This window comes from Gymnogyps californianus, chromosome 1, assembly GCF_018139145.2.
Source record: "Gymnogyps californianus isolate 813 chromosome 1, ASM1813914v2, whole genome shotgun sequence".
Taxonomy (NCBI): domain Eukaryota; kingdom Metazoa; phylum Chordata; class Aves; order Accipitriformes; family Cathartidae; genus Gymnogyps; species Gymnogyps californianus.
Genome location: NC_059471.1, coordinates 178,967,283 through 178,994,215, shown reverse-complemented (window position 1 = coordinate 178,994,215; position 26,933 = coordinate 178,967,283). Strand labels below are relative to the sequence as shown.

The 26,933-nt window shown below is 36.0% G+C and overlaps 1 protein-coding gene across 4 annotated transcripts in view; it reads left to right on the top strand.

Moving 5' to 3' along the window:
- The window catches only part of CNOT2 (CCR4-NOT transcription complex subunit 2), a 93,036-nt gene that overhangs the window by 51,309 nt on the left and 14,794 nt on the right, over nucleotides 1–26,933 (top strand). For 2 of the 4 annotated variants that reach the window (XM_050897504.1, XM_050897495.1), the window contains exons 3-10: nucleotides 1,868–1,990; nucleotides 3,340–3,387; nucleotides 14,746–14,812; nucleotides 18,130–18,277; nucleotides 18,899–19,081; nucleotides 21,916–21,995; nucleotides 23,161–23,286; nucleotides 25,856–25,980. In XM_050897504.1, the coding sequence (XP_050753461.1) occupies nucleotides 1,880–1,990; nucleotides 3,340–3,387; nucleotides 14,746–14,812; nucleotides 18,130–18,277; nucleotides 18,899–19,081; nucleotides 21,916–21,995; nucleotides 23,161–23,286; nucleotides 25,856–25,980 (888 nt within the window). In that variant the 5' untranslated portion in view covers nucleotides 1,868–1,879. Of the gene's footprint in view, nucleotides 1–864; nucleotides 886–1,487; nucleotides 1,500–1,867; nucleotides 1,991–3,339; nucleotides 3,388–14,745; nucleotides 14,813–18,129; nucleotides 18,278–18,898; nucleotides 19,082–21,915; nucleotides 21,996–23,160; nucleotides 23,287–25,855; nucleotides 25,981–26,933 lie in introns of those variants that run through there. The other 2 variants (XM_050897513.1, XM_050897521.1) reach the window with 2 other exon arrangements.

Sequence of the window (26,933 nt, the reverse complement as noted above, 5' to 3'; positions counted from 1 at the left end):
AAATGCTCTATCCCATCTGGTAGGTGATAATTGCATTGTAAAGGGATTAGCACAGTGGGATATGCTTATAGTGTAATGAAAGCTTCCCTACAAGTGTGAAAGTCAGCTGAACGCATTTGAGAAGTTTGGGACCTTACATTTACACATTTTTGTAAATATCATAAAATACAAGTTTCATCTGGAGAAGATGTTTAGTACCTTTACATGCCTTCCCATGTGTGTAACAGATTATAAATTTGTTTTGAGACATCAATAGTCTAAATATCTGAAACCCTCTTGCAGGAGTAGTGGAATAGGCTTTTGTTTAGCTGAATGTTTTAGGGCAATTCAGTGATTATAGCTGTATTAAATGCATCCCAAGTGTTGACTTTACTTTTGCTCGAAACTGCTATGACTTTGAAATCATGGGGTTAAGTTGTTACTAGCCTAGGAGCACCCATGTTATTAAATACTGCCTAGAAATCTTCACCAGTAAAGGTGAAATTTGAATAAGCCACAGTGTGAGGAATATTGGAGTAATTTTGTGTCAGTAGGGATAAGAGGATTTCAAGCTGAAAGTAACTCCCCTTGCAGCCAACCAGAATAAATGTTTTGAAATTTCAATTTCAAGCATGAGCCTAAGGTAGTGCAAAATGACTCTTTAAAAAAAAATTTTTTTAAATGGTCCTATTTTTTTTAAGTTTAGCTAATGCTGTCAGTAGTGAAGATAGTAAATCTTAGGGCTCAGAGCATTTCATAAGCCAACTGTAACTTAGCTTCCTTACCTTTCAGGATGTTAAAGATCTGTTTGAAGGTATGTTATGTAGGGCGGTAGCTCAGGGTTGATTACCATCCTGTTGGTTGTGCTCTCTCCAGTCTCCCCATATGGTACAAGAAACTGGACAAGTTGCTCAGTGCTGACCAGTATGTGCCGTTTCACTGGTTTGAACATTAACCTGTTAGGTTAAAACAGGGCTTGGTTAGCTTACACTGCACTGTGATAGTGTTTCGTAGCCAGATAGATTAGAAACTTAACAGAGGTGTGTGTATTTTTACATAAATAAGAGGGTCAGGTGTATAAATATGCACTGCATGCGGTAGATGCTTTAGCGATGTTGTATGACCTTGCTGCGGGATTCAATTTTTTTAATGAATTAAGGTTCGGTGACCAGCTGCGTGGTTGCTGTTTCTTTAGTTTCCAGTTCCTGACTTAGCAGCTCTGTCTATGTGTGTGCCTGTGGGAGTAAGGGCAAAGTAAAATCTAGCGGGTTTTTATGGGCCGTCTGCAGTAACTTTGCCAGTCTGTGATGAGGTTGTTGAGTGTGGTTAAGCTCAACCTTCTCTTACGTAATCAGTGAGCATGCAGAGTTGAGTAGAAAGCTGCTTTTCCAAAGTTGTGGTGATGAGACATGGGAGTGATTTCACAAATTTTTTTTTATTCCCTTTTTTATTTTTGTTATTTCTTTTAAGGTGGCTGAGCTCTAAAGAACATTCTGTAATTTTCTTCTTTGAGATTGAAAGTGTTTACCTGAGGAAAGGAAAATTTGAGAAATATGCTCTTTTGTTTTCTGACATTCTGTAATTTTAAATAAACCTGAGTGAAAGGTCATGGGACTCAAAAAACAACCAACAAACCAACACCCCTCCAAAAAATGAAGCGTGTCCCCTCTCCCCACCCCGGTCCTTTCTGAAATATGAGTTTGTCGCATGAAAATCCCACTTGAAAGAACCATTATGTTGGCAATATACAGAAAATATTGTTAAAGAGGAATTTTCAAATGTTTAGAAACAGCTTTTTTAAACAATCCTTACATATATTTAAAATATATACTAAGTATGTAGCAAACCAAATCGTATATGGTATGTAATCGTTTTTCTTCTTATTTAGGTGACAAACAGCATGTTTGGTGCTTCAAGGAAGAAGTTTGTAGAGGGGGTTGATGGTGACTACCATGATGAGAACATGTACTACAGCCAATCATCGATGTTCCCACATCGGTCAGAAAAAGATGTAAGTCGAATAAGCTTATTTTTTCCCCTCTCAATAGCGAGATAGTTTCAAGTATGTGAAATATATGTGAGGAGGGGCTTCATTTAGCTTTAAGCTCTGCATGACTGTGTTTTCAGTGGCAAGTGCTTTAATTTTAGTGAGTTTATACATGTGAACTTCAGCCATATGCTTGCCAGGGTTTTATTTTTTCATCTTTAATAATTGTATTTGTAACTTAAAATGGGGTATTGATTATATCTTGTGTTTACATGTTGTGTCTACAGTGTTTTTGTTGTGGTTTTGCATTTTACATCTTCAGTGTTTTTAGTTTCTGAAAATGCCTTGAGCAGCTTGTTTGTCTGCTCAAGTATTCTAATTTAGGTATTTCTCCCATTTGTAATGACACAAAGTTACAAAACCAATAATTCTTAAACATTTTTTTTCCCTTGGTAATGCATTATTGTATGTTAGAACTGCATTGGCATTACTGAAGCTCTGCTTATTATTAAAATAAATAAATTAGCCAGTAAAGTATTTCACTTTTATATGGAGTGGCATGTAGAAATATATGGAAGACTGAAAGCATGACTTGAAGTTCATGTCATCTGAAGGTCAGTAATACCATCTCATGACAGGCTTGCATTTAATATGGGTAAGCAACATATAGGCTAGATTTTCTTTTTAATTAAAAAAAAAAAAAAAAATCCCTTCAGACTTTCAAAAAGGTGCCGTTGCTTCAAGTCTATCTCCATGACTGTCCAGAAATATAATTGTTTAATAGCAAATGCGAACATAGTCTTCATAGACCTTGACCTATGTAAGCATAAACATTTCCTATAGACTCTTAGTTAGCTGAATTTTAATCCGGATTTTCAAAGAGAAGTAAATAGGTTTAGAGTAGAAGGTTTTTTAAAACAAAACAAACAAACAAAAGCTTAAATGTAGCTTTCCAATTCAGTTTCATAAGTTATTTTGATGAGAAATTTCAGATGAGCCAGCAAAGGATTAAAATGTACAGTGTAAAGAAAATTAAATAGGCTGCTCTTTTCTCTTTATGTCCGTTACATATGTGCATGTACCACAGATGCATACAGGCACAATGGAATATTTATAATGTTGAACATACTTTCTGTGAGCACCGAGAGGTACAGCTAGCACACTCAAAAACAGTAGACACTTTCTCCAAAGTGATTCTTAGATATTGAATCCCCACTTTTAGATTTGATGCACTGAGGGAGAAATCATTACGGTGTAGTAAGAAAGGTAAAGTGAGATGAATGCTATGCTTCACAGTGTACACAGTGAAAGCTGACGCTTGGCATGTTGTTGACACAGTGAATGAGTGTTTTAGTTGCCTACTCTTTCTGTAGGCAATGTTGCAGAAGTGGATCTTAGAATGGGACTTCAAGAGAAGGAAGGTGGGTGTTCCAGACACCAGGAATGACAAATGAGAAATCGTGAAAGCTTGTGGGAGAAGTGGCCAAAATGGGGCATAGAAGCTGCTGTAGTTGGCAGAAGAGTGATGTCGTTCCGACAGGAAATGGAAGAGTGATTTTTGCAAAAGCTTTTTAAAGTTTTATTTGCAAATGCTTTTTAAGAGCTTTTTTTTCCCCTGTAGCCGCACTATTGGCCATTACAACTTTCTGAGTTTATGCTTACGAAACCTTAAACCGTTATATGCTATTGTAATATTTTTTTAAATGTTGATCAAAATAAATATATGGTGGTGATATTGACATTGTCTGTATACCTTTGATCACTCATGTATAGCTAAATGTATATTCTGTATTACATGTTCCTTTTGATATCTCATTTGGCTCACAGTAGATGAGAAAAGTTGCAAAGGTGGTTGTATTCTTTTAGTCTCCAACCAATTTTGCGGCTTTGAAAACCTTTTCCAATTGAAAATAACCATGTTTTCAAATAGTCTTTCAACTGGAATTCTACTAAAGATGTTGTTCTGTATATGAGGACACAATAAATATATTGACTGTGTTGTTATTTGGATAACACTTAGTATTGACAGACAAAAATAAATTTGCTCGGAATTTTCTCTGAGTAAGCTAATAAAGACTAACGTTCAAAACCTGGATCCAGTTTTATGAATACCTGGGGGGAAAAAACTTCCAGCATTCTAGATCTTGAAGCACTTTGAATCTTTCTGTCTTCACAGTTACATTGAAATGGAGTAGGTAAATGTGGTGATAAAATAAAGGTCGAAGAAACTTTGGGGAAAGGAGTAAATCACTTTTATATTCAGAAAATCCAACTGGTAGTAAAAAGATTAAAATATAGCACACACAATCTCTTTGTAAGCTGTCCTGGTTTCAGCTGAGATAGAGTTAATTTTCTTCCTAGTAGCTGGTATAGTGCTGTGTTTTGGATTTAGTAGGAAAACAATGTTGATAACAAACTGATGGTTTTAGTTGTTGCTAAGTAGTGTTTATACTAAGTCAAGGATTTTTCAGCTTCTTGTGCCCAGCCAGCAAGAAGGCTGGAGGGGCACAAGAAGCTGGGAGGGGACACAGCCAGGACAGCTGACCCAAACTGGCCAAAGAGCTATTCCATACCATATGATGTCATGCCCAGTATCTAAACTGGGGGGAGTTGGCTGGGAGGGACGGATCGCTGCTCAGGAACTAACTGGGCATCGGTCAGTGAGTGGTAAGCAATTGCATTGTGCATCACTTGTTTGGTATATTCTAATTCTTTTAGTATTATTATTGTCATTTTATTATTATTATTATCATTATTTTCCTTTTTTTCTGTCCTATTAAACTGTCTTTATCTCAACCCATGAGGTTGGGGTTTTTTTTTTCGTTTCTCTCCCCCATCCCACTGGGTGTGGGGAGCAAGCAAGCGGCTGCGTGGTGCTTAGTTGTTGACTGGGGTTAAACTGTGACATAAGCTTACTGAAAAATGGCAGTCTTTTTATAGTAGAATTATCTAAACAAGGTGCAGTTTTACTGAAATTTAAATTATTCCTCTTATTTTCATTTTCAGTTTCTTGTATGTCTTTACTGAGAGCGGGTAAAATTAATGTATTGCAGGTTTTAGCTACAAACCTGTAGAAAATGAGTTAAACGTTTATTTTTTTCCTCCAATGTATCATATATACATATGAATCCTGAGTCCTTCATTTATGTTTCATTTATCTTCTAGAGTTCTTCAACCTGAAATAGAGTGGTTCTGAGGGAAGCCCTTTGTGAATGGCCTCCTTGAATACTGCTCTTCAGAAGGGCTAAACCTTGTTTAGTATTTACCCTCATACTGGACATGACTAGGTGTTTTTCTATTTTTCACTTTGTTGAAGTCTTACTGATTCTGACCTTAAAAGTTGCTATTTTCCAAGGAGTTGTTACTGCGAATGTGTATTCCAAGCAGAGGAATGTACAGAATGGTGATACCTTCCTAAAATTTAGAGTACAGTAAGGACTATTACTGCAAGCATATTTTGTGTAAACTTTGGAACCTATTTTTCACTTTACTTTTGCAGTAGGGTTTCTGTCCTTGTGAAGAGGCGTTGTCTGCAGGTGGGGTACAGTGATGCGCAGTTTTTGACTGGGTTGGGAGCTTTTCAGCTTTCTGCCTTGTTTTAACACCTAAGGTGAAGGTTTTAATTTTTTTCAAATTATATTAGGAAATAGTTCTTCACTCACTAAGTGAAAAAAGAATTTAGAACCTATCTGAAAAAGATGTGAAAAAAAATTTTATACCTTTTAATAATTTTCATAGCACTTGATGTGGTATTCTTGTGACTTGTTGCTTTGGCTAATTTGAATTTTAAAAGAATTTCCTATACACAAAGGTGACGTGAATTAAGGCTGCTCAAGTCCTGTCTTAAATTTTGAAGACTTTTTACAAGTGGAAAGAAGTAGCAGCAAATAGTTTAGGACATGTTATTTTTATTTCAGAGCCTCAGTGTAGCTAAAAACTAAAAAGCTTTCTTTTAACTTACCTGTTTTTTCACTAGGGAATACAGTTCTAGACAGTCAGGACTGATATGGTAGTTGAAACGGAGAAGTTGCACGTTACTCATGTGCACAAGTGCTTCCAAAATCATACGGATGCTGTTTGGGTCTATTGTTTTAGGCACAAAATTATGGTTCCTTAGATGAGATTAGATCTTACTCAAGCCATCTAATGCTTGCTTTTTACTAAATGAGTGGCTTTGCCTTGAGTCATCACAAACCTTGCTGTGCTAAGTAGGGAAGTGGAACAGAGTATATCCATGAATGCTCCGTCTATGAATTCTGCTGCACTTAAGGGCAGTGCATGATAGCCAGGTTAATAATCCTTTGGCAAAGAAATTAGATATTTTATAGAACTTGCAGAAAATAGAACAGTTTAAGAAAACAGCTTAAGATTTGGCTTGAAGCAAATGTGCTCCTATAACTTAAATTGACAACAAGATGCACAGTGTGCCCACAAAATAATTACAGAGCTTATTTGTGGCCAATTTCGCCAACTTAATGGAGCTGTCCATGCACTCAGCAAAATCATTTTGAGGATGAGGTACATGTATTTTTATTTGGATAGAGTGACAATGGTAGAAATTGGTAACTCAAAGCCTTCATATACTTCTGAATCTACTGTCTTCAAATGAGAAAAAAAAATTACAATATGCTTTGAGAAAAGATAAGACCCGTTCAGCCTGAACTTCTTTGATTTCTCATCTATAAGAATGTAAGAAGTGCTCTACAAGGTTTGACCAGTCTAGACCAATCCACTGAAGATGCCTATGTGAGCACATAAGATCAGGGCATCTTCTGTTGTTCTGAACTGCAGTCATAAATGTGACAGTAGACAGACATGCCTTTTCATGAAGATCTACCCAGATTATGAGGAAAGTTAAGAGAATTTTTTCAATGAATGCTTTTTCCATTTCTTGGGCCAGTGCTTTGCTGTTCATTTTCTCTCCCAGTTGCTCAACAGATGATAAAATGCTCACAATAACATAGTAATAATTCTCTGATTTGCACTTCTAACGGGTTAGTTTGCTGAGCTTATTCTCCTCTCTGAAAAATCTTAATGTTTTCAGTAATTCTGGATTTTTCTCAGTTGAGACCTGATGTTCTTTTGCAGCTCAGTTCTTTCAAAATATGGCTTCTTGTGAAGTCAAATATATCTTAACAATTGGAGCAAGTAAGATCTAGCCTGATTAGATTTGGCTTGTTGCAACTATTAATCTAGCTCCCTGGCACTACCTTTCCTGAAGTAGGAGGTCCTCAGATTTGGATATTGAGCACAGCGAAATGGGTTATTGTTTCTGGGAGCCTGCTTTCCAGAGGTTTCTTTCATCCTGGTGTAGTAGAAGCATGTCTGTGATGGATCAAATTCAGGTGTTTCTCTGTCATGAGACAGTTGCATGAAGGCAGACGTCCGTAGGTGTGTCTTGTAATGGACACGATTGTGGTGATACAACAAGGGGGTGGTCAGAAGCAGTTATGAAAGCCTTTTACTGCAAACTTCCATTAAAGTAATTTATAGAACCTTTACCTAACTCTTCCTGTGTTTTGAAATATATGGCCTTATAAAGAGGTGGTACTTTTACAAGAGATAAAACCCTGAAACAAGACTTAGCTTACCATGGAGGCAGAGATCCAGAATCTTGCTAAGTTTGGGAAAATAAATGTGGAAAGGTTTAATCAGTCTTCTGGAGACAGCTTTGGCTTTAGGGTTGCTGAATGCCACGTTGTTCCAGCTGGATTGTTGACTTTCTAATGCTATTTTTTTTAGGATTCTAAGGAAACCTATGGTATCTTGTTTCCCAAGGCATCTTGCTTGGCATTTGCCTTAGTCATTGCACGAGAGTTTGTTAGCTTAGTCATAATTTAGCTTCAGATGCTGCACATGGAGTTGTAAGTGTTTAAGAATTCCCATGGAACCCTATTGTATCAGGAGCAGTCGCAGCATTCACGCTTATGCTGGCGGGTTGAATAGAGCCACTTTACATTAATGTAACTTGTCATAGTCTGAATAGTTTTGATCCATTTGTGGAGGGAAAAAAAGTAAAGCTTATTTTGGGAATAAAACAGATTAATGTCTAATCATAAATGGCAAATGAATATTTTCATGTGCATTACTTTGCATGTAAACGTACGTGTAGATTTGACTGAATATTGGGTTCGTTTGTCCTGCTTGCTTTGTGAAACACATGGCTTAAGCTTTTTTCTTTGAAGTGTGAGTTGCAAAGCAACAGAGTTGCTTTTTACCTTCCCAGAGAGTGATTAAACATTCTTTGCATCTTTTAGTGAGTACCTAATATGTTTTCTTAAAAAAAAAAAAGGCAAAACAAACTTTAAATGAATGAAAATTGCAATGCCCTTAATGAAAACAGTTGGAAGGACTTGCAGGGGATGAGATTAGAAACAAATTGAGGGAGTTTTTGTGTTTTAATGCAGTATACCCTTTCAGAGCCTATTGTCATTCTCCCTATAACTTTATTATCACAACACAAGCTATACAGTATGAAGAAAGAACGAAAAGTTTAGAATGCAAAATGCAGCCTTTTACTGTGTCACCTATAAGTTTGTACCTGGATGGGTTTATCAAATAAAACAATACATGATAAACTAATTTTACTTAGAGAGGAAAGTGGGTTTTTATCTGTCACACAGTTTGAAAGAAGTATATATCTGAATTAAAGTTATTTCACATCACTTACTTTACAATTTGAAATTATGTCACAAGGAAATTAATTTCACTATTGATGACTGTAGTATATGATTTTCACTATGGTTTTGTATTTAGATTTTTTTATAGAAGAACTAAATGACTGTGGTATGTGTTGTTTGTGTAATTCATCTAAAAACTATATTTTACTGCATCTCCACTTAAATCAACGATATATAATAGTTTTTGTATGGCAGCTTTAGCATTTGAAGTGGTTCCTTGGACCAGATTAATTCCATGCATAAAATCATCTGCCTTGTCTAGAAGGGAGAGGTTATGGTTTCTTACACAATAATTCAGTTCACTGAACATACTGTATTGTAATATTGGTGGTTTACATGCTCAGTGTGTGGGTGGGTTCTTTTTTTAGTTTTTCGTATGCAACTGGTTATTTAATTGAAATAAAATATTTGGTTTGTTGTCCTAGTTCTTAATTGCTTATCACATTTTTTTGTAGCAGCTCTCAATGAGTTTTCAGTAATCTTTTGGTTCATTAATACACTGTACCATCAAACTGAATGTCTCTACACAGGGAGAATTTGTTTTTGGAGTTCTACTTTAATAGCCATGTTAACCTCATGTTAATAATGTCACTGTCATTCAAAGACAACATCTTGCCTTTAAGATCTTGAGATACTGCTACCAACAACAGTGCGGTCCTACCTCCTTGTACTTCGCAAGTGCCACTGGAGGCAGAAGACTACAACTGTAAATGATGAAATCTGAAAGATAGAATAAAATTTCATTTATTTTTCAGTATTGTATTTGGTTTATATTTCACAAATAATTTGTATCAGTAACAATTTTCACTTGCAAATAATACCCTGCAAATGTAAGGCTTTCAAAATTTCTTCACTGATCTCTGTTTTTTGAGATTTGGAAATATTTTCTTGTAACATGCAAATTTTGTGAACACTGTATTAAAAGTCCTTTGTAATCTACGGGAGGACTAATAATAATACTAAATATTGAACTGGCATAGAAAAGTCTATTTTTTAATCTCTTATTTGTTGGCTTGATTTATTATTATTTTTTACGTCAGTATAACGCTTTCTCCTTTTGAGGCTGTGGGTCAGCTATTTTATTATTCAGTAGTGCAGCACAGATGGCAGATACCAGAAATAGAGTAGTGCAAATACAAAATGATGCTGATGTTTGCACCTGTGAGAAACCCATCGTTTATCAGGCCCGATATTACTCACAGACTTACTTGCTTATTCTAACATGGTTTGCTTTTAGTTGACTTTCTAGCATTGGATTGATATATTTTAACTTCAGCTTGCTTTGTGTTTAGGAAAGTAGCTTTAGGCTATAACTGCATAATGTAGCAGCCTTCGGAAGTGTTGCTTTCTGATTTTTCTTGGTGCTGCTGTGCTGAGGTGTGCTACCGTGGCAGTTATGGTGACAGGCAGCTGTCCCCGTGATAAGCTGGGGGTTTGCTTGGAAGAGGCAGGGTGCTGCAGTGCGGGGGGGAGGCGGGAACCCCGTCAGCCAGCTCTGCTGCTGGGCTGCCTCCTGCCACCTCCCTCCGCTTTCAGGGAGGCTGCAGCCTGTGTTCACCAGTCTCCCGAGAGGGTTGTAAAATGCAGCAGTTTTTTCACAGTTCTGGCAAATTTAAGCAATGGCTGGTGCTATTTTTTCGAGGTTGTTGACACTCTTAAATGAACTTAGTGCAGTAAACCCATCAAGAGTTAATGAAAGCAGTTACAGTAAAATCTCGTTCATCACTAGGGGTAGGAAATTGCCTGATAGCATGTTAAGGCTTACTGATTTTTGGTGTGGACCAGTCCAGAAAAATTGGGCCATCTGCTTGGATCATCAGTTCATTTGAGTTTAGATGCAGAATCTTCCATGATCAGAACTTCACTGGGACTGTTTGAGAGTTGTGAGTAAAATGATGTTCACGTCTTAGTTGACTATCATCAACTCAGTCCTTCAGCCTGCCAGTACAGAGTGTTGGTCCTTCCATATGCTAGCAGAATAAAGTGCACCCTTCATGTTACACAAGGTCTTGTTTGCTCAGTTGTTTCCTTGCCCTGTGGCAGATGCAAGTCTTAGGCCTCCTCTGTCTCCTAACAACATGTACAGGGAAAGCCAATTGAAACAATCTGTCTAGTTCAGTCATAAGAGGTTGGAATAGAAGCAGAAGTCCCGTGCTATTTCACAACTGGGTTTTGTAGCTGTTAACCACTGGCAAATTGATTTAAACCTAAATGCCAAAGTTTGAAGAGTGGAGGGTTTTTTGTACGTGTGCAGCAAAAGCTATAGGTGTCAGAAACTTGTTTAGCAATTTCCTTGACTCAATTGAAGATTATTAGTCACTTGTTTTAAAAAGTTGGTATTGTATACATACTACTAGAATATGCTGTTCGTTGATGTGATCTCAGTAATTTGGTACGTTTTGTTTTTCAAAGGTTGTTACAAGTATAATTCTGAGCATTTTTTTTTTCCTAAAATACTGGCATAAATTGGGTAAAGATTAAAAGATCTTACCAACTGGAAGAGGTTTTAGTCACCTTCAGGGTTAAACTGCTTTAGTTTTTATTAAGATTATCATGACCTTTGGCTGTTGTGGACTAAAACTCAAGAGTGACTTCCAGCCACCGTTGCAGGTACGCTCTTGGAGATTTGTTATATTTTGTGTGTCATGTGGCTAGCAGTCCAGTCAGATAAAATAATGATTGCAGAATGCCAGAAGGAGTGTTTTTGATACTACTAATAGCATTCATCTTGAATCTTCATTATCTTTGGTTGACCAAGTTTGAGTAGACTATAATAGTGACTCAAAGGTTGTGAAGGCAAATAAAGGTCCTGGTAGCATAGGTTAAGGTTTTGGCTAATTTAGTTGTTTTGTTGTTGACCTACATTATATGGAAATAATAGAAAAAGAAGACAAAATTTTAAACTGCTTCTTACTTAGCTATGACAGAAAAAAGTGTTTAATACTGGAGAGGGGTTTTTTTGGCATATTACAAAATAAACTAGAGAGAGAATAAGTGAGATACCCGTACAGCATATTCCTTCTCCATGAGATTTGAGGAGTGTTGCATTTAATCAGCCTGGAACAGATCCACAGAAATTTTTTTTTTATTTCTTCTTGAGGCTTGTTATCTTTGATGTTCTAAGTATGTTATGACTTTAAGACTAGTTGTTAGACTTATTGAGTTTAATACTTGGCCTTTATTATGGCTTTCTATAAAGGTTTCTCTACAAGTCATTTTGCAATTAACTTTTCATGTAAAGGCAAATGGCACAATACATGTGACCTACTTTGCAATGCTTCAAAAGAAAATCCAATTTCTAATAAACAGCGTTGATTAAATATTATTTGCCATTCCTTTTCTTTTAACTGAATTTAAAAAATCAAGTAGTACTCAGTGTAGAAGAGGTGGGATACTTTTTCCTCTCTTTGAAGTAATCTAATACCTCTTACGTCTGTGATTTTTTTTTTTTTTTTTTTTAATCCAAGTTAACATTATAAATAAAAGGTCTTTATGCTGAGGTTTGTACCATCTTCTGCTTATTATATCACATGGCATCCCAGCAATTTTTGAATGCCCTGAGCAGCTGTTTTTACAGGATCTTCTTTTTGGCTTAACTGTTTTGCTTACCTGTCCCAAAGCTAGTAGTACTTTTTGACTGCTGTTTCTATCTTAATGTCTGGTTGGTTTGGGATTTTTTTTTTTTTTTTTTTTTTTTTTTTTTTTTGCTTGTGTGCCCTTGTCATTGTCTCTGAAGGTGTCTCATAACTTTTTTCTCTCATTTTTTTCCATGGAATTACAATTTGCTACACCTTGCAACATATGCTAGGATTTTTGAACTTGTCAAACTTGAATGTTTTTTTTTACCTCAACACTTTACTTTCTTTCCTTTCTTAAAACCACTGTATCAGCTTGTTTTATCAATGTTTAACAAACATCAGTTTGTTAGTTTGGGTGGGGAGTGTGCTTTTGAAGTCTGTCTCTCAAGTATCCCCACTTCAGCATGCTTTGGTTTGCGTTGCAGAGCAGTCTCGGTGTGAGTGAATTTGATTCCTTCTGGATCAAAATAACCTAGAAGAGATGCTCCTGGAGTGCACCAAACATGTTCCACTCACTAACGGGCAACCAGTCCATGGCATCAGGTGTTTTAGTCATGGCTAACTCTAGTTAGAAATGCATACAGTATGTATGTTAGGCCCTCAGGACCAACTCTTTTGTTTCACGAATGCACTGCTCTCTGGCTGCATTACTTGCTGATGCAGATGTGGCCTGTGAACTGTGCTGTATGAGTGCTGAGCAGAAGCCAGTGGTAGTTATTTAGAGTGTTCTTTTTGTTCACAGGCAGTTATTCACTAAGAAAGGAGAACTTTGGTCCAGTTTGGCACATATTTTAGTTATTTTTTTTTTTCTGCAGGAAGTTTTTGTCTTAGTATTTCAAACCTCTTGTGTATACAAGTGTGGATGTTTATTGCTGCAGTTGTTTTTTATCAAATATGTGCACTTTGTTCAAAATATGTGTGAGTATATAGTATTTTGGGGTGATATTTCTGATACATTTTCTGATGGTCTACAGTAATCACCTGTTCTAATTTCCTCTTCTCATGCCTTCTGTATATATTAAAAAAATCTTAAATACTTTGTGGTTTAGACATGAATGCTATTTTTGATATTTAGTGTCTACCCTACATGTCGTCTTTCTCATTTCTACCATGTAGATTTGGCCCCAGTATAGACAACTAGCAGATTCAGTTTATAAGGTTTGTGTTATATCTGTCTAGATTAAGTCAACAAAGCAATTTGCAATTTATCACAGTAAAAGTTATTGTGATTTGAATTCTTTACTCTCAAGTTGAAAAAGCTTGAAATTCCCTTATATGTAAGACTCCAGACATTCCTTTCCATGAAACCATACTAAAATTCAATCCAAGTCCAGACTACTGCACTAAACAAGCAGACATTTGCCCATGGCTTAGTAAGTACGAGTAGCATATTCTGTTGTGAGCTGGATGGATTAGGTCAACTAATACCTCTTCTTACTCCAAGGGACAATCAGCTATACTTCATGTTGATGAACATCTAATCTGTTCTTTAAAAATAGGAACATCCAGGGATGGATGTTCCAGTGCTTAACTGTCCTTAAGATTGCAAAGGGCTTTTTTTTCCAAATGTTTATCCTAAATCTCCTTTTTCTCAAATTTGTTAATACTTTCCATTTCTGCAGCAGCATGGAGAGTAGTTTATTCTTTTCCTCTTACAGCAATGACTGGAAGTCTGGTGTCATGTCCTTGCCTTAGTTGCCTTCTTTTTGGAGTATGCAAACCCAAATCTCAATCTTTCTTCATAGATCATGATTTTTTTTTTTTTAGATTTTACTCTTCACGAGAGTCTCTTTAGTTTGTCACATTTGTTGTGTGACGTCTGAAAGTTGACAAAGAAGGTTTTAATGGAAATATTTGGTAATACGTGATGTCTCTAAAGTGGGCATAACAGAGCAGGAAAGATTACTTCTGGCATTTGTACATCTTGCCTATTCATATGGTGTATACAAGCATGAAGCTAGCTCTTAGGGCGGTACATTATAATTTTAACATTAGAATCTTATCTGAAGTTCATCTCTGTTTCTATGTACCTGCTGCTATGTAGCCACTCATTTCCCACCTTTTGCTGTTTTAACTGATAATATGAAACTTTGCACTTGCTGTTATTACATTGAACAGGGATTGATCTGCTTGTACGATGCATGTTTTGCAGGGAGGGAAAAAAAAAACCCCTATCTGATTTAAATAACTGAGTACTTCTTCTGTAAAGATGGGCATCTTAGCTACAAGGGTAGGAAAAACTGAAAGCTTTTAGATCTTCTTCCTCTATGCTATTTGTCGCAAATAAAAAAGTCTGGTTTTATACATGTAAAGTCATAAATTTTTATTGACACGTAATATACTGTTACATTTGTTACTGTGCAGATATTTTGAGGAATTTCTAAAACTTTTGATGGCTTAAGGAGTTTTCAGTTGCTGTTTTGGCTTTCTTGGCAAAACAATATACTGTTGTAAACTTTCAGAGCAAGATAGCACAATATCTTTGTGTCTTTAATAACCTTTTATTATTCTTACGTTTTAGATGCTGGCATCACCATCAACATCAGGTCAGCTGTCTCAGTTTGGGGCAAGTTTATACGGGCAACAAAGTAAGAATTCTTTTTATTGATTATATGTTTATTTTATGCTAAATATGTTCTAGTTTCACGCTCTTTGGATAGAGAACATGCATATGGCTTTGTTTTCTGGTGATTGTAAAAAAGAGTATGTCTCCTTATTTGTGTGATTTTTTTTTTTTAAGATACATTTTTGCTTTGCTTAGTATGCATTTTTGCAGTGTTTAGTACGCAAAGTGTCATATGTTGACACTGTATAGCTGTTAAATGTCCAAATATAAGCATCCTATAAGGAATGTCTGTGATTTAACTGTGACTCTCTGAAGGAAAAACTAAGGAAAGTGAGCTGGGCCAAAATGAGCCTAGTTCAGAAAAATATGTAAGGAATAGAAGGAAATTGTAACTGCTATTTCATGCTCTACAGGAGCAAATTAAATCTTGTGTGCATGCTTGGCAACTCATATTTGGCAAAGAAGTATGCCAGTAGGATTATTGCCTTCTGCACCACTGTTTTTTGCTTTCCCATACCTTGAAGATTTTTTCTGTATCTGCCAATCTTGTGTATACTGTTGCAATAGAAGACCTATAGAGCAACAGTCACAGTATTTAACACTAGCCGCCTAACTTAAGGGCCAGCGTTGAGAACTGAACCTCCTTGTAGCTGAGAGGTGCATCCAGAAAGTGACTCAGAATATCTGAGTTAGATATAGTTACACAAGTAAAACTGGTTTGTGAACATCTCTTTTATCACTGTACGCTTTTGAATGTTTGTAACTTTCTTACCCAGTGCATCGGACTCAGATTCTAAGAAAAATTGTCTTCAGAGTACTTTAGAGAGTCTGGACTTTTTTATCTGGACAAACTAAAAGCTTTGTCTGCTAGGTGCATGGCCTTCACAACTTCTTTTGGCTTTCTTCAAATAGTTTAAAAAATATAGTGACTTTTTTTACTATCTCAGTGGCTGTTGATGAGTGATCATGTAATATAAACTGACATTTGATTATGCTACTGAGATTCATATGAGCAGTTTCTGGCCAGTCTGAGAGTCATGTTTGGCTCTTGGCTTTTTTGGGTCCTGAATCTAGCACTATTGAACCTTTCAGACTTAACTGTATAAAGATACTGAAGTAGTTTATTCATTCTGTTTATCACAGTTATTTATTGTTTATTTTTAAGGTTAACTTTTTTCATCAACTTTGTTGTTCATTCAGTTGGTTGTGGTGCCTAGGACATAATCTCTAACATGGAGACATGCATGGCTAAAAACTAGAAAGTAAATGTTATCGGGGTTCAGTTTCTAGCAAATATTGAGAAAAAGGGACGAGAAACTTCTGTGTTGAAGTCAGTGCTTATGATTAAAATACTTTTAGGAAAAACAAACCTGATAATGCCTATGTACTTTTAGATTGGTAGCTGTCAGTCATTAAGCAAGATGTCATCTTATAGAGTTAATGTAACTTAACTATTAGACAGGAAATGGGCAACTTTGTTGATTAGCCTCCAGTATAGCCCATGCAGATCTCTTGTCTCCGTTAAAAAAGTGGAAAAAGGAAGTATCAGAGAAAAGATTTTTTTTTTTAATTTTTTTTTTTCCTTCCTTATGGTGAATATTTCACCTGCACCTACTTGCCAGCCACAGGAATATGGTTCTACTTCACTGTAACAGCCCTACTCATTAAAAATTCTAGTTTAAAGAGAGCCAACAACAAGAAATAACCATCAGTGTAAAACTGGCTTTGCTGAAACAAATGCTTGCACAAAATTAACCTGAATATTGTAATCATGTTTTTCAGTGTACTGTATCTAGTTTGGAAGTGTATGTATTTTTTCTTTACCATTTTATTTTTAAAATTCCATGTAATTGTTAATCAGCGTGAAATATTACTTATATATTTATGCTCATTGAAATTATTCTGATGCAGCAAATTGCCAAAATATTTACAGTGAACATCATGATATAATCAGCATTTAATGAAGTCTTAGGAGGCTTGTTATAGCAAGTCACACTACCTCTTAATCTGAATGTATAGAGATAAATTTGAGTGTTATCAAAACTTTGAGTGTTACTGCAAATTTCTTGGATTGCAAATTGTAGGGTAGGACACAGACAGACAGCAGTTCTTAAAGTGTGAGACCTAAATGCCTGGGAGGTTTCTTCAGACCTTGTCCATGATAATAACCTGAGCATATGCTAGGGTCCATTCTTTGCATTCTTAGTATTTAATCACGTTATACGCTGGCTTATTCAGCTCTTCTGCAGGGGTGATCTACCATGGGAGAGTGATGATTCATCATGATTTTTCTTTTGTTTGGTCTGCAAGATAGGGTTTGGAGTTCTGGGAGTCTACCTCAGCAGCCTTATGCCAAAGCAATAGGGACCATTACTTACAGCTATCACATTTTATATGCTAAGTTTGTTTCTATTGAAACGTTGCACTAAATGAGTTTTTCTTGTCTTTGAACATCATTCCAAAACTTTATCAACACAGAAAAGCGATGTGAGAATGATGAGAAACTTCATAAAGTTTTTGGACATTTTGAGACAGGGCAGCAACTGGTTTTCTTTTGCTGTTCTGAGTTAAAGTAATTTCTTTTTTTACCTCACTAAAGTGCTTACTTTATTCTGTCACACCCAATTGTTCGTGTAGAAAATACTTTTGATCATAATGTTAAAAATCTTCTGTATATTTTTAAATTCTAATAGAGGGCAGTTAAAATTCTGCTTGTTTTCTTTTCTTTGAAGATTGAACTTGACGTGGACACTGAAGTTCTGTTATCAAAAAGAAGCAACTTAAACTTTACAGAGAACTGGCCTAAAATGCTGCTTATGTTGTCTGAAAAGCAATGTTATTGTGAACTAAATAGTCATAAGTTTTTTTTATTAAAGGTTTGCTTAATTTTTAACAAGACAGATCAGTGTTCTAAATACTGGCCAAATATATACCAATTTATTCAGAAGTAATTAACATATTTCTTGAGTGCAGTTACTAATGTTCTCAAAATGCTGCCTTTTTTGAGATAATTTGTAGATTTTCGTGTCCTCATCAAAAAACTCCAAACTGAACCCTTTCTCTACAGTATACATCTCAAAGGAAACAACATTTTGTTAGTGACTCAAATACAGAAATTCCTTAAAGAGCCTTTCTAAAGTTTAACACAAATGGGGCTAAATTTGAGATAATTGGGCTTCTACTATCTAAACAAGGACTTAGTTTTTACACTGCACTTTCCTTCAGTCTTTACACTTTTTTGTAGGTTGTCAGCATAAATTGTTTCCATCTGCACCTGATGGAGAAGACTTTGTTCCTGATTGCTCTATATCTCCACCCCTCTGAATTTTTTTTCAATAGGTGCACTAGGCCTTCCAATGAGGGGAATGAGCAACAATACCCCTCAGTTAAATCGCAGCTTATCACAAGGCACTCAGTTACCGAGCCACGTAACGCCAACAACAGGGGTACCAACAATGTCACTTCACACGCCTCCATCTCCGAGCAGGTATTTATTGATAGCCAATATTTCTGCGATTGTGTCTTTCTGCAGAGCTCTTGTTAAATGTTCTGCATATTTTGCCTCAACTACTTTACAGTCTGATTAATTAAAAAAGAAGAAAAGTAGTTTCTATTGACCACTGCCTGTGTTAGGGAAATAATACTGTAAAACAGTAAGGACTTACTGTAAGACAGTATTTGATTTTTGTATGTAAAGGACAAACTGCTGGCAAATTCTGCTTCAGAATGTAAGAGGCTGGTTTTTGATTGTTCTGGTAAATGTACGGTTAAAATTTTTGTATGAATGTCATACATGCTATAAGAATATTAAGGTAGTAGGTCTGAAGTGCTCATTAAAAAAAGAGCAGCTAACACCTTCTCAAATGCATAATACTTAAGTATTTATCTAAACCTGACCAAGGACTTGATTAGTATGTAATGGGTCATCTGGTATTTCTGAAGAAATCCAAACCTACATTAATTATAGAGAGTAATCCAAACGTGATGTATTGACGCTAAGCACAAATTAAGTTGCAACAGCTCAGAGTCCATCCTACGTTACTAATCTAAATGAGTAACCAAATACTATTGTACAGATTCATCTCTGTGGATGGTTTTTCTCTTTCAGGGGGATATTGCCTATGAATCCTAGGAATATGATGAACCACTCCCAGGTTGGTCAGGGCATTGGAATTCCCAGCAGGACAAACAGCATGAGCAGTTCAGGGTTAGGCAGCCCCAACAGAAGCTCTCCAAGCATAATATGTATGCCAAAGCAGCAACCCTCTCGACAACCTTTTACTGTGAACAGGTAAGGCTGTTTAGTTGGACCATCACTGTACAGCTGTGGACATGCTTAAATGCTGCTCTGGAAATCTAATTTTTATCCATTAGAATAAAGCTTGAAAGCTGCTTCGTGTGTTCTCATCTCCTGGCAATAAACTTTGAAGCTGCTTTTAATATTCACACAAGCTTTTTGAGGCCTTTAAGCTAAATTCTGTTTCTGACTATTGAATTTCTACTGCTGCTGCTTTAAAATATGTGATGTGTCTCATGTGTTCCCAAGTTTGTTTTTGAAACATACCTTGATTTTTGGGTATATGCATCCATTTTAAGGCTGTTCATCTATGAGTTTGGGAAGAAGTAAGGCAAGATTTAAAAACACAATAGGTATTCTGGAAGAATAGTTAACTGATGCAGACACAGTAGGGACCTCGTATTTTACTTCCTTAAATTCTGGAATAATATAGAGAACAGTGGTTTGCCATTCGTTTAAGGGTTTGGTGCACATTTGGATGCCAAAAGCTTCTCAATCACTTCTGCTCTTTTTCTAACTCTGGACAAGATTCTAACATCATAAATCATTAGGCTTTAACTGTGTTTTGGTGCTGTGTTTATGCTTAGTTCATACTGATAAAACTTGTAGGAAAAAGAGGGTTGATTCTAATTATTTAATGTGTGTAGTCACAGCTTCACACAGCTGACTGCTTTCCAGGCTTCTTTCCACAACCTCACGATCTCTGTGCTCCCAGTGTTGTCCTTTTTCTCCCTTCAGGCACTTCCTTAGGGGACTGACTCTTACATGGAACACAAACAAGCTCATGGCAGTCAGGTGCCACCTCTAACCCAATCTAGTATTTTACAAAATGGATAAAGGAAGGTGAAAACTAACATCACAGTTATCTGAAAGTTGGTCAGGCTATTTAGTTCTGTAGTTTCACACTGATATAGGAATAAAAATGCTTTTCTCAATCACAGCAATAGAGATTTGGTAGTAGCGGTTTATGTTCCTGGAGTGTGAGAAGTCTTTGTATCTTGCCTCTGATTACATAGAATTTGCCTTTTCTTTCCTGTGATGTATAGCGGCAAGTAAAGGAGATGATAATTCAAAAAGATAATTTTATGTTTTAAAGTATTTTTGAAACTTGAGCATCACAAAAGTTTGAAATAGTAATATACTTAAAAACTCTACATGCAGAGGACAATGATTTTGGAGATTGATATATGTATAGAAAGTACTTGTTTAAATATCGTTCAGCTGTAGAGCAGATAATGAAATCCCTGTCTGTAGGAGCATTTGAATTAAAATCCTCATCTTTCAGTTTGTATTGTATATCTCATTTTCAAGAAGCTACAATTTTTACAAGTTGATAAGGAAATATCACTGGAACAATGACAAGTTCTTATTCCACAGTTTATTAGCCTACAGAAGTACAGTAGTAGTACATATCCAATTGTTAATTGATATATTTAACAAACTTTTGAAATTATACTTGGAAAAAAAAAATCTATGGTGTTTCCTTGACAGGTGCATGAATTGTGTGACATCCAAGAAATGTTTTCTGAATGGTTGCCTTAGTTGGAGCAATGAAAGTTTTTAGGTTTTTGAACATAAAAAATACTTCACGTTCCCTCTCTTAGTTACATTGGTAAAACGGGTTACAAATAATTACAGAGAAGTATGCATTTTGTGGCCTAATCCCTTTCTTATCCCTGAAATTCTTAACATGGTTATTTCTAATTACTTTAAAAGCAAATAAAAAAACCCCTTGCATGAGAAATACTGTCTGTCATCAGGCTAGATTATATGCCCTCAAGATCGAGTTGTCTCCTGTTGGTGTTCTCACCAGGTCTAGAATTCACAGATGATACCAGGAGTGTGTTTCTTCAGATGCGTGGGGTGTCAAAGATCTGGATGTCTTTCAGATACACCACCTTGGGGAAGCAAAGCAGGACAGGAACCAGTCTTAGCTAACTGTTCCCTTTCTTGATATCTCAATCCAAAATGAAGCTATTTCAAATTGGGATGAAATGCTTCGGATTTGTAACTGTGGAAAAAAATCCATGTAGGTAAAATTTCCACTAGGAAAACGTTTGACATTTTTATTTACGGAAACTTACAAAACATCAACTTCCATCCTGTTACAGGGGAAAAATGAATGTTGTGATTTCCCACAGGGCAGAAATTCAGAATTTCACTCAGCTGGGGCCTACCTTTGGGCTTCTCAACATCTCCAGCTCGCACAAAATGAAGCGGATCATTTGTGAGGGTGTCTTTCTGACCACAGTAGTACTATATATTTAGATGTCTTCAAACATTTTTGCCTGACTATATGAAACTTTAATTTAGCTGGTGTCCTTGTGTGGCAGAGACCATCCCTATGCTCATAATAGTGCCATATGTACATGGTGATGATGGCACAACATAACTGTTCAGCTTATAACTGAGTCATGATGAACTTGATCATTTCCATGATCCACCTTCTCACCTGCAAATGAATGGATTGCAGTCTGACTTTTCACTATTGCGTTTACTGCTGCTTCATTTTTCTGTATGAAATTGAGTAACGATCATGTTTGTCATAACTTTTTGGTTGACAGATGTCTTAAGACACAGTGGCTATTAAAAAGCTAAGTTATTTTGAAGTTGTTCCAGTTGTCTTGATTGAGCAGTGCCTGCTGCTGCTGCTCAGAGTTTTCAGAAGTATAAAGGAAAATAATTAAAAACTGAGTTTAGGCTAATGTGGGTTGCTTAAGCTTGAAATAATTTGAATGTCTTAGGGTTTTTTTTCCCCTTAATGCCTTCCACTGGAAATTACAAAGTATGTATACCCTTTTGTCTGACTTCCTGGATTTTTTTCACAGTATGTCTGGATTTGGAATGAACAGAAATCAGGCATTTGGAATGAATAACTCCTTATCAAGTAACATTTTTAATGGAACAGGTGAGTTTACTCTGATTAATGTTGATCTTAAAGTACAGTAGAGAGTTTTTTTACTAAATAAGTCTAATTGAAAATACTTTGTTCTGTTGGAGTGCAACTTTTTTATAATTTTCAGTTTTTCCATAGAAACACTGCTCCAAGAGTGGTGCTATGAAACTGTTACTACTTCACAACAGTGGATTTTAATACTTTTGAAGACAAAGTGAAAGTATTCTGTTGAATACTCACTGTACATCACATGACTAGTTTATACCTAGTCAGTTAGAAATGCAAAATAGCTTATGGAATTGAAAAGGGGATCAGAGAAGAAAAGATTTATACATTCTCTACGAAAACGTTATATAGGGTAAAAGCAGTGGGAAAGCATTTTTTTAAAATCTCAAACTCCTTTTGAACAGCTGATTTATGATGTGATCCTTTCAATCAGTTGTTTCAGTTGTGATTTTTCTCTGGGAATTACTTCTTCACCTGAATTTAATGAACTAGAGAGGGGAAAATATCCTTGTGCATAAATGCCTTATGTTTATCCGTGCTGACGTTTCTGTAGGTGGCTGCATATATGAAGCAACTTGGGGTGCTGGTGACATCACAGAGTGGAAGGGTTTGGGCATCCCTTAGGACCTTGTGACATCTTTATAGAGCTGCAGCTCTGGCCACACCTATGTAGTCTTTTCTGCTGCAAATCAAAAAATGTTCTCATGTAACTTGCACTGCATTGGCTCTACAACTGCTTCAACTGTATCTTACCTTATCTAAGGACGGAAGAGCTCCTTGATGCTGCTGCTAATACAAGTTATTATCTTCTCTCAAATTTCTTCGTGATAGCTCCTTAAATTTTAAACAGGCTACCTAGCCTAGTACTGTAATTTTGATAGTTTGCCTGTATTTTACACGTGCAGTCTTTAATTCAAAATGAGTAGACCTTGTTACTTAATACTGTTGACTGGCTATTGTTTAAAAACAAACCCCAAACATCTTGATGCGCTTTAGGCTAGTCTCATAACGCAGAGGCTACAATTATTTGTACTACAATTATTTGTAATAATTATAGTAAGAGTAAAAAGATCAACCTGAAGAAAGAAAATATACCCCACACTTATTTTGCACATAATGAAGTCTTTGAGTAAAAAAGTAAGGGAATTTAAAATATTTGGTTTTATTGCAGATGGAAGTGAAAATGTCACAGGACTGGACCTCTCAGATTTTCCAGCACTAGCAGACAGAAACAGAAGGGAAGGAAGTGGCAATCCAACTCCATTAATAAACCCTTTAGCTGGAAGGGCACCCTATGGTAAGACTATACTTTTGAAAGCTCTTTGAATGAAGTTGGTATTTGCTTGATTCACCTTTTGCTGTTCATAAGACAATAGGTAGTCTTTTAAAAAATGCCAGATGCTTGAGCTCTTAAGCCTCATTTGTTAAAATAAATAATCAATATCTGTGTGATTGGAGATTCCCCTCAGGCTTTTGTAAGTATTAGGACTCATCTGCATTAGTTTCACTGTCAATAGAGGTTGTTGGGGTTTTCAGTCTGTATAGTATGATTACTCTGAAGCTGCTCACTCTAGACATTTCTTAGGCAATAGGTTGTTTTCTGATTGCATGTATACAAGAAGTGTTGAGGTCTGAGTAGTAAATTTTAGAAATAATACTTGATTACTAGAGATTTATTGTGTAAAAAGTCAGCAGCTGTAAACATACTGTATATTTTCTCTGTTTATTGGTAGTACTTGCTGTAGTACTGTTCACTGTCACTCTTATGATGAACATCAGATTTCAAAAAACCTGTAAGCATCAACTATTATCAGTCAGATTCCAAGTCTGTGTCTTATAGTTCTTGCTGAACAGCTTAAAAAATAATAAAAGGAAAAACTTTAAGGTGGATACAAATCTTATTATTTGGGTCTGGAAAAAATTCAGGTAAGCTTAGCGTGAGGCCCAATACTTTTTTTTTTTTTTTTTTTGGTTACTGCTTTAGTTGATTTTGTCATGTGTGTTGCATCAGCTACTCTGGAAATTTGCTTTTATAACCTAAAGTTATTTTTGTGACACTTGTCAAATTTCCAACCAAAAATAACCCAGTGTTTTCTAACTATAAAAAGCTGGTGTTTTTCAGAGATATCTCTAACTTTAATTGGAGAGAAATAATAGATACCGCGTTATCAGGAGATGGTAGCCTCATGGATTGGGCGTAACCATGGCCCTCTGCTTATGATAGCTGTGAGAAAGAGCTAAACGAATTAAACTGAAGTGCTCATAAACACAGGGAAAAGTCACTTCCCCAAATAAAGACACTGAAAAGTCACACTGAGAGCAGAGAGCTAATACAGCTTGTGGTTTACATGAGATTTTTGTCTGTCTCTGAGAGAAGCCATTACAGGGAAAATTGATAGAAGGTGGGAAGGAGATCCACACAGATGTACTTCCAGCATGGAGCTGGAGTTCAACATTCAGCAACACTGCTGCATAAAAAAATCTGTAATTGCTCCTGTGCTTACACCGTTTCTCCATTTTGGTGCTAGCATAGCTGTTCGCACGAGTGTCGTGGTGAACCAGGAAAGAAAGTTCTCTGTCTGGAGAGTTATCTTGAGCATCTGGTTAATGCAGGGGATGGGTATGGTGGTAGAAACAATCAAGAAATGGGGATATGAGATGCACTGGACACTGCCTCCAGCAACAAAAAGTGGAGAGCGCTTTTGGTTGTGGTCAAGAAAAGAAGGTTTGAAACTGAGCAGAGACATACTTTCTTATGCTTAGCTCATTCAGGAAAATTAGACTTCAGGTAACTTTTAGATAGAATGAGAATATGCAACACAGTTAATTCATTATCAGTTTTATTCATGCAGTGGAATAAATTGTAATAACTCTGGATGAAAAGGGTGAACAGCAGAAACAAGATTAACTCAGTGGGTTTTTTCTTAAATAAAGGAACTTTGATCTCTAACTTCAGAATACTAGAGAAAGTCATATATAGTCATCTACTGAACCATTTTATATCCTATACATCTATTAAGAATCTTTGAAAAATAGGCCCTAGACTTCCCTCTATCTTCTCTTCCTCTAGTGCAGTGTTGTTTGCAACCAACTTACTTCTCTCTCAGAAAAGAATATTTTCCCTTAGGTGCGTGGTGTTGGGACTTTTCTTTCGTTGCTTTTTGTTTGTTTTATTTTGGCTTTTGGTTTTTTTAACTGTGATTAAAAAAAAAAGTGTTGCTTTTCAGTGGTTGGAATCCATGTTCCAATGTGACTGGCCTACTTTTTTTAAATTAGGGTCAGAGCACTGAGAGTTGCAGGCTAAATGCTTTCAGTTTTCATACTGAAAGTAGGAGTCGTTCTTATGTCACAGGCAAGTATTTCATTGGTGATATGTTCTGTTGCAAGTTAGCTGGGCATCCTTTAAGAATACGTGCTTCTAAAGAGATTATGCTAAGAAATTCTTCATGCAATTAGGGGATGGAGGAAAAATGTATTATAATCTTAAAAGCAGTACATCCTTCCTTCATCAGTGGATTTCCTTAAATACCGCTTTAATAATGCCTGTAAAGATTATTTGATTATTCAGATGTGCAAAACAGGTGCTGTTCCTGGCAAAAGTACTGGGCTTCATTCTTAAAGCAGTGGATGTGTCTCTGAATTTAACCCGGAGTGTTTCTCAGCTCGCACTTAAATAAGAGGCTTTAGTCTAATATGTGTGGATGTTTTAAATGAATATGCTTTGTTTTGGTTTACCTGTTTTTTTGAAAGTCATTTCTGCTGTACAGCTTGCACATAGTGAAAATGGACAGTAAGCAAGATCAACAGCAGAAAATTCTTTACTTAGCAGTCATTTAATGTTATTCCTGCTTTCATTTTGATGATAGTTGGAATGGTAACAAAACCAGCAAGTGAGCAGTCCCAGGACTTTTCAATACACAATGAAGATTTTCCAGCATTACCAGGCTCCAGCTACAAAGACCCAACATCGAGTAATGATGACAATAAATCTGTAAGTAAACCTTAACTCTTCTTTTATTTTGAATGTTCATACTTCTTTTGATGATTATATTTTAAAATGGGCAGCGACCATATTTGTAATATAAGATTTTCAAATTTGCCCTTCTAAATTAATGAGAAATTTTGCATAAGCAGCATTTCACATATAACTATGTAAATGGAATTTCTCAGGAAGTTTTTTGGTCCCAATAGTCACTGCGACCTTGCTTTCTTAATTTCATATGACTTCTGTGTATCCTTTTGTATTTGGGGGAGGGGCCAGGGAGGAATTTGCAAGAACACCTCAAAATTTCTTTTTGAGAATTGATATATATTTTTCAAGTTTTGCGATTCATAATTTCTTTTTCTACCAATTCCAGCTCATTTCGCTGTTGGTGCCCTCTCATCAGTAGTAGTAATTTAAACATTATAACATCTTTCTTCAAAGCTGTCAAATCCTTTAAAAGTTAGGTGGTACAATATCACTTCAAGGTAAAATTCTTGATGGGGAAATGAAATCACAGGGAACGAGCTCTTTTAATAGAGACCATTGCATTCATGGGTATATTGTAGACTGGGGGATACATTGTATCTTAAGTATTGTTGTAATTATCGTGCATTAGACATATGGCTTAAATCATAAGATTATAGGGTGGTTTTATTGTTTACTCTGAAAGATTTGTAATAAAAATTGCTTTTATAATTACAAATGAAAGGTGAATAAAATTTGGATGGCAGAGAACAGTTTCCTACAGTATTTGACAAAATGTTCTAGTTTCTGATTGTTTTATTACTTATAATTGCAAAAAATACGTTAATCAGGGTGGCATAAATACTGATGAGTAAGTGGTAGATGTGACTACAAACTCATGTGAAAACTGAAAAAATGCAACTATTCAAAAAAGGGACAGGGGGAAGCCTAGCCCCCAAAATGTTGTGGCCAGGTTTATTGTGTGGAAAATGTTC